Source organism: Pseudochaenichthys georgianus, chromosome 3 (assembly GCF_902827115.2).
Source record: "Pseudochaenichthys georgianus chromosome 3, fPseGeo1.2, whole genome shotgun sequence".
NCBI classification, from domain to species: Eukaryota; Metazoa; Chordata; class Actinopteri; order Perciformes; family Channichthyidae; genus Pseudochaenichthys; species Pseudochaenichthys georgianus.
Genome location: NC_047505.1, coordinates 2,714,194 through 2,727,130, shown reverse-complemented (window position 1 = coordinate 2,727,130; position 12,937 = coordinate 2,714,194). Strand labels below are relative to the sequence as shown.

General features: G+C 46.1%; 1 protein-coding gene across 1 annotated transcript; it reads left to right on the top strand.

Moving 5' to 3' along the window:
• The first annotated feature begins 236 nt into the window (after positions 1–236).
• On the top strand, positions 237–10,940 carry shcbp1 (SHC SH2-domain binding protein 1). The gene is made up of 13 exons (XM_034103227.2): positions 237–672; positions 2,364–2,573; positions 2,654–2,769; positions 3,092–3,300; positions 3,410–3,502; positions 3,583–3,813; positions 4,421–4,598; positions 5,516–5,636; positions 5,835–5,966; positions 6,121–6,239; positions 8,441–8,527; positions 9,499–9,637; positions 10,161–10,940. Exons 1-13 carry the CDS (start codon positions 507–509, stop codon positions 10,454–10,456), a joined length of 2,097 nt encoding a protein of 698 aa, XP_033959118.1. The 5' UTR covers positions 237–506; the 3' UTR covers positions 10,457–10,940.
• Positions 10,941–12,937: the final 1,997 nt, after the last annotated feature.

Sequence of the window (12,937 nt, the reverse complement as noted above, 5' to 3'; positions counted from 1 at the left end):
GTTGTTTGCAATCCGCCAAAAAACCGAGAGAAGAAGAAGAAGAATGCGAAGAAGAAGATGAAGAAGAAGAAGCCGACTCGGAGCTGTCCGACTTCAGGCGAGCTTTTTGACACCTCCCCCGGCTGCGATCGGCTACTCTCGTCTACTTTCGAGGCGAGCCGCAATGTGTCTCAAACAAGCCTACTCTCATTGGCCAGTAGTCGTTGCCTTGGTTTATTGGATTGGTTAGGCGGGTCCAGCGCTGGGCGGGTCATACCAAATACGCCCCTGGCTGTCAGGCCTTTGTCGTCAAATTCTCTTAGGGGTGGGACATCCTGCAGTTGTACGATTCTGGATTGGCTGATGCTCTTCAGACCGGGAACATTTTAAAAGTAGGGTGTGTGCAGTTTATGGATGTGTTAAGAGAACGGTGCGGTAACGTTTGTGCTAACGTTTGTCAAACTTCGAAGCCCATTCAAAATAATTATTTACCTGGCAAAGTATCAGGTAGTTCATTGTAATTCTTAATGGAGCTAGAAGCACTGGCAACTCACTCAGTTGGAACAAGCAACACTGGAAGCGACATGACGGACATCATGGTGGTGGATTTGGAGTCATTTGTTCACGTTGAACTCGACATGGAAAACAACGGGATTTCTGAAGTGGGGAATAATTTGTCCGGTTTGAATGAAGGTCAGTGTCATGGTGTGTTCCAATCATCGTTTAAAACACCAACAGTGGCTAATGTCCGTGTTTTAGCTAACTGTTGGCCTGGCTAGTTCTCCTGTGTTGTTCTGAAACCTCCAGGTGGACGTGGCTTCACTTCAGATGGGATGTCCTGATGTTACACTAACATCTACTATGAAGGTTACTTTACTGGTCGATGTGCAATACAACCAGCTGCTGATCAGTCTGGTGTTGTTGTTAACCTTTGGCATAATGTAGCTAACATGCCATGAGACACTGCGTATGGTAACCAATTATCCATCCCACAACACCAAAACACCGACGTGAAAACAGCTGGTGCGTCTTGGGAAAGTGAGGCTGATGAAACGAACATTTTCCGCCCTATTTGAGGAGGTTTCGGTGAGGGCTAAAACTAATCATTTCACTATAGAGGAGTAATCTACCAACTGTCGGTGGTTTTGGTTTATATCATGTACAGTAATAGCTCAGAGTCTCTGGTAATGTTCTCAATGGGTTTTGTATGATTTATATTTATTATTATTATATTATAAGTTATTCCTTGGAAAATGATATCAAACATAAAACACAAAAACTCATGTGTATTCTGATTCTGATATATAATGGGGAAGCAATAACAAGCACATGTTTGCACTTTGTGCTGGAAAAACGACCTTAATAATAGATTTAATTTGTTAGCGCTTTTACAGGTGCTCAAAGACGCTTCATGAAAATAATAATAATATAATAATTGATATATCATCATATACAATTATACATACATACATGTACTCAAACCAATTATTCAATTGTAATTAGGCTATATATATCTATCGCTGAGGCCTCCGATATGTAAGGCTGTAGTAGTGTATATCTGGGATAAGGCCAGCTACTACAGCTGGAACTGGTTGCCCCTGTTAGCAGAACAACATGCTAATGCTGCTCGTGCATTTGAACTATGCAACTTCTGTTCCAAGTGCTCCTTTATAATAAGCTCCTAAAGGACACACACACACACACACACACACACACACACACACACACACACACACACACACACACACACACACACACACACACACACGGGACGTGTTGGTCGTGCAGAACTGAGTCACTGAAAGAAATGCCGTCTGGCTCGACCCAGTTCTGACCCAAACATCCGGCCCATGAATCTGTGCACAGTTTCTGTGATTTAGCAACTGATTTGATTTGCTCCGACAGAAACGCCTCTCCTGCCCCAGGAGGGGAGCGAGAACAAATGGAACGCGCATTCCACTTTCAGAGGCACACACCACACGCTTTGATGCTGTAAGCAGGGCAGATGTTGGCATGGGGCCACAGGATCTTTAATGTCTCACATATCTGTAGTGCTCTCTGCAGTGCACGGTTATGTTTTAGACTGGTCTACTTCAAAATGGCTTTTCTATTCTTCCCTGAGAAGGCAGTCCATCCAACTGACTCCGCTTTCACATTAGCTTATGTTGCCTAGTGTGCAATTCATATTATTTATTTGAATAATGATTAATACTGTTGTGTAGATTTCCTTTTGTCACAGTAAGGGTATTATCTTTGCCTTTTTTTCTCTTAGGGTTTCTAACCCTTTGTTCTTAAAGAATTAGCAAATGACTTGACTAGCATCCATAGCTGGCTTATCAGGGGATGTAAATATTATAAAGTTGAACTAAGATGTCTCCCAACAGCTCTGTTTCTGAATGAAGAGGAGGAGGAGGAGGATGAAGATGAGAGTGGCGATGACAGCGGCACTGACCATTTTAACTCTGAGAAGTCGGGCACTCGGCTGCAGAGGAGTGAGCGTCCTGCAGGAGGGAACTCGAATGTGCCCGACACCTTCCAGACCAGCCACCTGCTGTTCTACGAGAGGTTCAGGGCCTACCAGGACTACATGCTGGGTACCCACACCCTCCGACACAATGCAGGAGGAGCTGGTCCTGGTCTCAGTGCTCATTGACTTATACCCGTCTGTGTGTAGGAGACTGTAAGCCATCGGAGGTGAAGGCGTTCGCAGCAGACTACCTGGAGAAGGTGGTGGAGCCGTGTGATTGGTTGGCTCTGTGGTCTACTGATGTCTTTGACGTCCTGGTGGAGGTGAGTCCCTCTTTCAGAAATGTATCCGTTAATATCATGAAATAACCGACCTCTGTTTCTCACCCCATGTGACCCTAATGTCTGAGCTTGTGTACGTGCTATATAAGGCTGTTCCTAATCTCGTGTCCTTTTGGTTTAAACTTGGTTTAGTTTTTCTAAATGTAAGAACCATTAGGACCGTAACGTGAAACTGCACCACGACACAGAGTATCATGAGGTGGTTCCAAATGGTTTCCATTGGTCTGACACGCCGTTAGCAGCTGCCTGTACGCACAGAGTGGATCCAGACATGTTTACAGAGAACAGCTGTCCGTGGTTTCAGGTGCGGGACGTGGACTTCAAGGATCTGAAGGCCTGTGTGCGGCTGGTGCTGCCTCTGCAGTGCGACACCCGGGGCTGTGACCTCACTGAGGAGGCCATGAAGGTCCTGCTGGGGGACTCCGGAGACAAAGTGCCCCTGCAGCAGCTGCAGGTGGTCTACGTGCTCTCTGGGGACTTTGATCAGACCGCCCTCGCTGTGGAGCACCTCAGGTGGGACTTCTGCCTTCACCCTCGGTCCCAGGTCACATGGTGTTCTTTGTCCACTTCAAAATGGTTTGACACTTTACCGAGTAGTTGTGCAATCCTCTTCTTCCTGCAGGTTTTTCTACGACCACATCTGGAGGCAGTGGGATGAGGAAGACGAAGACGACTTTGACTACTTTGTTCGTTGTGTGGAGCCTCGCCTCAGGCTGTGAGTAAACTGTGTGTCTCGGTGATGGCGTCATATTTTATTCCCACAAATTGTTCTTTTGAAAGCGTGTATACTTTCAGATATTACGACATCTTGGAGGACCGAGTGCCAGCCGGCCTGGTGGCCGAGTACCGGTCCTTACTGCGGAGCTGCTCCCAGTGCTTCCAGCAGTTCACCGTGCTGCGCAGCGGCCTCAGCACCGACTCGGACTCCGAGCTGGACAACGTGTCCATGGTGGAGGGCCTGCAGCTCTACGACCAGCTGGAGACGCTCAGGCGCAAGCTGCACATCTTCGAGAACCCCCTGCTGAGGTGAGACGTGGTGTCTCCAGCTGTGTGAAACCCAAACATAATGGTTTCTGTTGTACCCGGCTGTACACACGTTTATTTATGTTGTGGAGTTGGGCGTGTTAACGTGGGGTCCTTCAAAGCGGTGCCGTGATGGACTTCCGGCTGACCCAGAGGTTGGCTTTGCTCAGGCTCCCTCATGAGAGGTGTTGACGTGTTGTTGTTGTGGCCGCTTAGCACTCGCAACAGGGAAGAATGAAACGGAGAGGAATCAATAAAGCTCGGATATGGTTGATCAATTATTATTTCGTTGTACAACAATCAATAATAACGAGGAAACATTACCTTTGCTCTCAAGCCGCCCTACAGTAATGCTCCACCTGTCCAGAGACGTTTCCTTTACATGACCGGACACACGACATGCAGGCGTCTTCAGTAACAAAGACTTGACTATATTACCCTCTCCAGAGCCTCTTCCTCCACCTCGGCATCAGCTCGCTGGATTTGTGCACGTGCTGATAATTAGCACACTAATTGTGGAAACTCAAGAACACATTAGTAAAGCTTATCGTGTGACCAGGCATGAGACTGATATAACAGCCTTCACCTAAAGCTCCACCCCTCCCCTCAGGTACGTGCTGGGCTACAAAGGGAACGTGCCCCAGCAGTGTGTGCAGAGCCGGGGGCCGCGGCCCTCAGGCGTGAAGGGGGTGCATGTGGTCACAGCCTCCTGCAGCAGCATGCAGCTGCAGAGCCTGCTCTCTGACAGACTGCTGCCTCTGTGCTGCTCTGAGGACACGGAGATCCAGGTCAGCACACACACACACACACACACACACACACACACACACACACACACACACACACACACACACACACACACACACACACACACACACACACACACGTACACACACACGTACACACAGACACACACACGTACACACACACGTACACACAGACAGACACACACAGACACACACAGACACACACACACACACACACACACACACACACACACACACACACACACACACACACACACACACACACACACACACACACACACACACACACACACACACACGTAGACACACACACACACACACACACACACACACACACACACACACACACACACACACACACACACACACACACACACACACACACACACACACACACACACACACACACACACACACACACGTAGACACACACACACACACACACACAGACACACACACAGACACACACAGACACACACACACACACATACACACACAGACACACACACACACACAGACACACACAGACACACACACACAGACACACACACATATAGACACACACACAGACACACACACACACACAGACACACGTACACACACACACACACACACACACACACGTACACAGACACACACACACACACACGTACACAGACACACACACACACACACGTACACAGACACACACACACAGACACACGTACACACACACACACACAGACACACACACAGACACAGGCACAGACAGACACACAGACACACACACACACACACACACACACACACACGCACACACGCACACACAGACACACAGACACACACACACACACACACACACACACACACGCAGACACACACACGCAGACACACACAGACAGACAGACAGACACACACACACACACACAGTGTGTTAGCTAAGCTGTCTGTGTGTGTAGTTCCATAGAGACCCCCTCTCAGCGGTGGAGCTGTGCCATGAGGGGGACGTGGTCCTCGTGCTGCCCGGGGTGTACACCGTCAGCCGCTCCATCTTCCTGCCAGACTCCATCACCGTAGAAGGTAAAAGTGAGCCCCTCATCTGACACTGAAGAAATGTCATCTAAAACACACGGATTGTCCTCTTCACGCATTCATGAACGTGTGCAGACGCACCCACCGCCCCTTTACACGCGGACGCATTGCATATGTAAGCTCACTATGCCATTCAGAGATCCCCCCCCTCATTGTGCTGACTGCCGCTTGTTGCGTGTGTGCCAGGCTTCGGGCTCCCTGACGAGGTGGTGATTGAGAAGAAAAACAAGGGCGACTCCTTTGTGGAGTCCACAGGCGCCAACGTGAGCCTGTCCAACATCAAGTTCATCCAACACGACGCTATTGAGGGAATTCTGTGTGAGTACATGACAGCCCGTACATCTCTGTATCCCCCCCCACAAGGTTCTTCAGGTCAGAGCTGCCTGTCCCTTCTGAGTCACCCCACAATAACTATTGTCATCATGACCATCATTACTCCCATGTCTGCTTGCACTCTCCTGTTGTGTGCCAGGTGTGCGTCAGGGCACAGTTCACATGGAGAACTGTGTGCTGCAGTGTGAGACCACCGGGGTGATCGTGCGGAACTCTGCCCGCCTCACCATGAACATGTGTGACCTCTACGGCTCCAAGGTCAGTACCACCAATGCAATAAATGCACAAACACATTGTTTGTTTATGAACCCTCCTAAGATATTCCCTAGTGAGTGAGCATGTGACTAACATACCACTTTTTAAAGCACTACAAAAAAGAACTATAAGACATGTTGTCTGATGTAACATAGAATTACTTGGTCTCCAAATAAATCATATGTAAGGGATAATGTGCAGTTCAAGATCCCTCCGCTCCGCGTCGGGCTCCTGATCGGCCTGTCGGGTGTTATTTTCCCCATAATGACCAAGTCGCTGCACATTATCCCGGCCACGTTCTCAACAAAGTAACGACATGACTCCCAATATGAATTAAAATGGTTTTATAGATTTAGAATTTTTTTCTATATATGGTAGGCTATTATTGATTTAAATTGACATGCATCCGCTAAGAAAAGTAGTCCGTTGTTACTGTTTGAACTAACGTAGCAACGGCAGGAACTGCTTCGATAGCGTTTTTTATGAGCTCTTTGATTACAGATCTGAAAACAGCGTTGCTTGCTTTAAAAGTAGCGCAATTCATGATGTCAGACCTTGGGAAGTATCTAGATATCCTGCCCTGATGCCAGAGGAACTGCACACTGAGTATGTGTCGCCGTCTGATGTCTGTCTGGACCGCTGCGTAAAAAGGAGGGTTTCTGCCCGTTACTTCTCCGCTGTTTTCTTGTCGCTCTTGTCTCGTCAGTTTCAGCCCAACTGTGAACAGTTAAATCGAACGGACTTGTTTGTGCAGATGTGAGCGTCCTTAACAACGGTAATAAGTCCTTGACAGCGGTCTGTCTGTTCTGGATTAACAACATGTCACGTGTTCTGAATTGACCAATCAGAATCGACTATTCAACTAAGCCATGTAATAAATTACTATTAATTATAACGTCTCCATGCTTGAACAATGAGGTGTGGGCTCTTCAGAGGTTAAGCTGGTATATCAGTTTATCAAAGGATAACACTGATCACCTCATTTTACAGTATAACAAAATACATAATGTATAAATATAAATTTGCTTGTAACGCACACTTTCAAACGCACCAATGGTCTTTCTCTACTAGGGGTGCAACAACTAATCGATGACCAAATTAGTTGCCAACTAATTCAGTCGTCGATTCGTTGGTGACGTCATCACATGTTTTACGCGCCGTTAAGCTCCAACGTTATTGGTCTTTTTATCGGTATTGGAGACATTTAAAAAATATATGTCATGTATTATTGCTACATAAGCATTATATCGCAGTCTTAGTGTCGCCAACTCGTTTCTAATTTGCAAAAAGACAAACAAATGCGTCTATGATGTATTTTCGATCAGACGAGATCTCTCTCCCCCGTCTGTGTGCGAGGGGGCGGGGCAGTTTACACACACGCAGCTGCTACCGGCAGCAACACACTGCGGAGATGGCGGAGAGAACGCGCTCCAAGGTGTGGTTAAACTTTACCCGTCTCGAAGTGGAGAATGCTCGTTGCCAAAAGTGCAATAAGAGTTTAGCATGTAAGGGCGGTAACACGAGCAATTTGTCTAAACATTTATCAAAAGTGCTCCACATCCAGACGGAGGAATGCACCGGGTTCCACTGTCTTTCTAGCAGATCTGTAGCTCCGTCCACGAGCAACGTTTCCACGTCAGGTGTTATGTATGCTAGCAGCAACACACGGAGTTAAATGATACAAACATGGGTTAATGATTAGAGGAAACAGAGTTATGTATTTTGTTAAAGTTTCAGCTATTCTGTTTACAGTTCTGTCATCACATTATTTAATAAGATTTGCTAAAACACTGTTGTTTCTTTTGATGTGAAATATTATTTATTTAAATTTAAATTAAAAGCTATGTTAATTTTGTTCAAAATGTGTTTAGTTAATTTAATAATATATGTATTTTTGAATCAAGTATTCATCTTTATTGTCTTCATTGCTAGTTTCCACATGCCTAAAACAACCTCAAGCTACATCTAAAAGTTGATGGCTAAATGAGAGCGCTTGAGAAATTGTGCAAGGCATACAGTAATAGTCCGAATAGTCGATTGATCGTTTCATTAATCGATTATCAAATGAGTGGTTTGTTGCAGCTCTGTTCTCTACTAGGAATGATTGATTAGCACTTGAAGTGATCATGTACAGATCAGCAGATACTGTGTTGTCAGTTTACAGGAAGTGTTTGTTAATATGACTTCCTGTGTGTTCTCCGCAGGGGGCTGGTGTGGAGATTTACCCCGGCAGTGTGTGCAGTCTGGTGGGTAACGGCATCCATCACTGTAAAGACGGGATCCTCATCAAGGTGACGAGCACTGTCCTGACATCCCCTCTTTAAGAGCCTTTATCCTCCTGATCAGTGTTTCCGTCCCTTATAGATACTATCTCTTTACGTATTAGTGACGGGAATTTGGCTCGGCTCACTCATGCCCCTTTCACACCAACGCGTTTTCAGCTCCGGCTCGGAGCTGGAGCTGAAAAGTACCGTTTTTGCCTCTTGGCTCCGGAATCCGGTTCACTTCCAGCTCCAAAAAATTGTCGGTCGAGAGGCAAGAGCTTCGCTTACGTCTCTCTTACGTCGAGGCGGGTTGAAGTAGATGCTGAAGACCACAAAGAAGTCTTGCATTTCGCATGTGATGTTTGCAAAGTTCCAAGTAAAGTCGTCCGATGCCTTCCATGTCGTTTCGTAAGAGGATAACCAAAGCGAACAGCGCTTCAATACAATCGGCCGTTGTTGTTGTTGTCGACGTGAGGGATTTCCGCGCGGTTTGGATTTTATGAAGCAGGCACGTAAACGGTGACGTCATGACGCAGCAGCGGCAGCTCTGGGCGGTGTGCACAGAGCGGGAGCAGAAGAGGGAAGAGCGCTGGTGTGAAAGCCGCATAAGAAGCGCCGGCTCTGTCGGCTCCCAAGCGGCTCTTCATGTTACCACAGTTCACCACGGAGCCTCAGTTTCGCCGCTGCCATGCTCCGGCGCTCGCACTCCACTAGCACCCCCCGTCAAGGCTCGCCGGCAGTACACTTTCCACCACAGGAACACGCTTTGCTGGCGGCGAAAAGAATCCCACCACTCCTTTGCCCCTCCAACAGAGGGATGTCCTTGTCCTTTTTGCTTTTCCTCATTTCAAGCGATAAAAACTCTCGATCTTCTCTCAAATTATTTATTTTTTTGGACGCCCTCGGCTCGAGTTCAAATGACGGCAAGACGCCCCCCTGGCGGAAACGCCGTTCCTGATGTTTGAACACACGTGACAATGTGTGTTTGGTGTGTGCAGGACTTTGCTGATGAGCTCGATGTGATGCCGTCCATCACCATGGAGAACAATGTGATCCACAACAACGAGGGCTACGGGGTGATTCTAGTGAAGGCCAACAGCGGAGAACAGCAGGGAGTGCCTGCGGAGCCAAGTGAAGGTCTGTGGAGCTCTCAGTCATTTACATGTTCTATGTTTTCCAAGACGGGAATAACGACACAAACGGCAACACCAGAATTGTTTTCCTTGTACTGAGGGTGGCGGAGGGATTGCAGTGTCTATATATTTAATGCACTTGTTTCTATTTAACCCATATTGTAACATGCAAACAGTGCAGGGTTTATTTGAACATATAGAGATACTTTTGGAACATGGACGTAGCTGCCTCCTCCCCGTCCTATCCAGAGAGGGGGGGAAACGGGTAGGATCATCACCTAATTAAAGACATTATTGCACTCGGAATATTCTCTCTGGGCATCAATACCAAGTCCTGGGTGGGTTTGGTGAATCTAATATGGAGAATCCTACAGGAGTCGGAACAAATGAAGTGAAATGAATGATAATGAAAGTGTATACATTATGTTTTGGGGTCAGTAGAACTTTAACAGACGAACATGTGAAGGCAGGTTGTTTGTAAGAAGCTCTCTGCAGCGCAGCTTCAATATCGACCATTTTTTCCCCAGACGAACCCGCTGGCCCTGCAGACTCTCAGCCGGGGGGGTCTGCTGCTCTCCTCTCCTCCAGCTCTTCAGCACAGAGCGAATCCACCGAGGCTCGGCCCGATTCGGAGAGCAGCGGCACCGACGCAGCCTCCAGCTCCGGCAGGAAGTGGCACTTCAACCGGCAGCTGAGCAGGAGCAAGGAGCCGTCGTGCAGCCGGGCCGTGCAGGACCTGATGCAGCACCAGATCTTCGTCTCCATCCAGGGGAACCAGTTCCGGCGCAACGGCATGGGCGACTTCGGAACTTTCTTCTACTGACGGACAGCTTTGTTTTTAAGATTTTTATTTTTGTCATGAATGAAATACTGCTGACGCACACTGCCCACGGAGGTGTTCTGCAGAGATGGAGATCATGCTCCTGTGATCCTTCGGAGTTTTTAAAAGCTCTCTGACTTCGGCCTGTTTGTAAATTGAACCCCATGTTTGCACAAATGCTTTTATCTTATTTATTCCTCGGACTAATGACGCCTAATATTTTTTACATTTTTAATGGGAGTTCACTTGTCACTTTGAATGCAGTTGTGTTGGTTTCACTTCAGATCTGATTAATGTTGTTACCTTGAGGTGGTGGCTTGGTGAAGGCAGTGCACAGTTTGAGTTCACACAGGTTCCTTATTTTCTTTTGTACACACGTGAGATTTCCACAGTGTCTCAGTCTTTTTTTTTTAAACTTTTATGTATTTTATGGTTGTGCAAAGTCCAAAGCTGTGGTATTAAAAAATCATGTTTTTAAAAGAGGCTCTTTATTTGTCTTGTTTTGCCATATTGAGCTTTTTTAAACGGGATGGACAAGTTTAATGACCATGACGGGTTCTCTGGGAGAACTTAAAACAATTCACTCACTGCATCTCAGCTCTGTTGAAGTAGACTCCTGTCTTTCTTTTTAAGTCCACATCTGAGTTTCAAGTGGTGGAAACGTGTGTGTGTATGTGTATATATATATATATATATCTATATCTCTCACCTCCTCTAGGGGGGTCTGGGGGCATGCTCCCCTGGGAAGATTTTGTTTTAAATATTGAAGTTAAATGCATCTACCTGGTGCATTTTGAGAGCAAAATGAATTTATGGATACATCTCTCAACACCCATATGAAACAGAACTGTACACAGATTTTCTTTTTCTTTATGGATATTTTACAAATCACTCACCTTTTAAACTGTATTCTTGTTTTACCGTCATATAGTATTTCATCACTGTTTTTCATTTATTCTCATAAATGGTGACCAAAACGTTTGAGACCCACTGAGATAACTCGACTAAAGTTAACTATCTAAACAGACAGTCCCTTACCTTGAGCTGTAGTTATCTCTCTCAGTCTGACAGGACAGAGCTCTCCCTCTCATTGTTTTAGAAACGGCTTTTAATATCCGTTAAGCTAACCAGATGCTAACAACAACAATGCAAATAGTGAGTTTGGTAGAAATATACTGTATAATAGTAAAGTTATTTAAGATGATGCCATATTTATTGAAGATTTACATTATAAATATTCCCCAATATTATTCAAAAGCATATTCTTCAAAACTCTCTGCTGTAGTATGACCACCAGGAGACTATTGATGTGTGTGGTGAGTTTGGTAGTAGTAAGTATAATATAATAGTGATTGAATATTATTGTATTCTCTTTTTTCGGAGTTGCACTTTGCAGACGGTCCCTGAGCACTCGTTTCTTCTCCGGCTGCGGATAGAGACCAATGTAGTGTCTCCAGTTTGGAGGACAGCACATATTGGCTTTTTTTGATCAAAATGGGATTGTAGATCTTGTCAACCTTACCACGATACGAGGAGACGTCATTTGTGTCTGAATAACGTTTTGTTCATGAGTTATTGATCCGTGAAATCCGAATCTCCCAATATCGTTCCAACTTTACCGAACTAAGCCAGAAGACCGTCTCATTTCGTAGACCACTCGGTTTGCTGTTCCTTCACTTTATTTTTATATACATTTATTTTGGACGACAACTTGGCGTGAGGAAAGGCATGTGTGGCGTGAGTGCGCGAGATATGGGTTAATTGCGTGACTCTCACGCTCAATGCGTGAGTGTTGGCAGCGCAAAATGTATTTCACCTGACCCTTTGGACAGAGCATGAGTTTTTTTTGTTTTCTATTAACTAAAAATGTGCCTGAATAACAAATGTAGCAGTTGGACATAAAAGTCAACTGAGTGTCACTTGTACGGAGCCCCAAAAGGGACATGAAGAAAAAAAAAAAAAAAAAAAAAACAGAGGGAGAAAAAAAAAAGTCAGGATAAGGAGTTAGTATCTCGTGCGCACGAGATACTAACTCGTGCGCACGAGAAAGTTTCTCATGGTCACCAGAATCATCTCGCACTTTTTTTTTTGAGAAAGTTACCGGTGCGCCAAGGAGGAAGTGAAGCGCACAGAAGACAACCATTTAATTGCAGACTGTTATGTTTATGTGGGGAAATGACAGTGCATACATTATTTGAGATATATATCGTACTTAGACTTCACTTTAAGGACATTTCGGCCAGAGGTGTGTGGTCACTCCAGGAGGCAGCGGGACGTGTAACTCAGAGAAGAGCAGCACCAGCGCTCAAAGAGCTTTTACGCACCGCCTACACTGTGTTTACCTTCATTGAACAGCTATACATGATGGGCGGACTGGGACTACAAATCAGCCCGGGACTCGCACCCAGCCCAGCCCACGTAAACTGTCAACGGGCGGCCCACTTCGGTACCGGCCCAATGGGATTCGTCCCGAACGTCCCGATG

What these genes read in the sequence shown, in the direction of transcription:
- shcbp1 (XM_034103227.2), top strand. Translation starts at nt 507, where the DNA reads ATGGAGCTAGAAGCACTGGCAACTCACTCAGTTGGAACAAGCAACACT. An exon ending in TTTGTCCGGTTTGAATGAAG is followed by an intron (nt 673 to 2,363) that starts GTCAGTGTCATG and finishes GTCTCCCAACAG; the next exon opens with CTCTGTTTCTGAATGAAGAG. An exon ending in CTCGCTGTGGAGCACCTCAG is followed by an intron (nt 3,301 to 3,409) that starts GTGGGACTTCTG and finishes TTCTTCCTGCAG; the next exon opens with GTTTTTCTACGACCACATCT.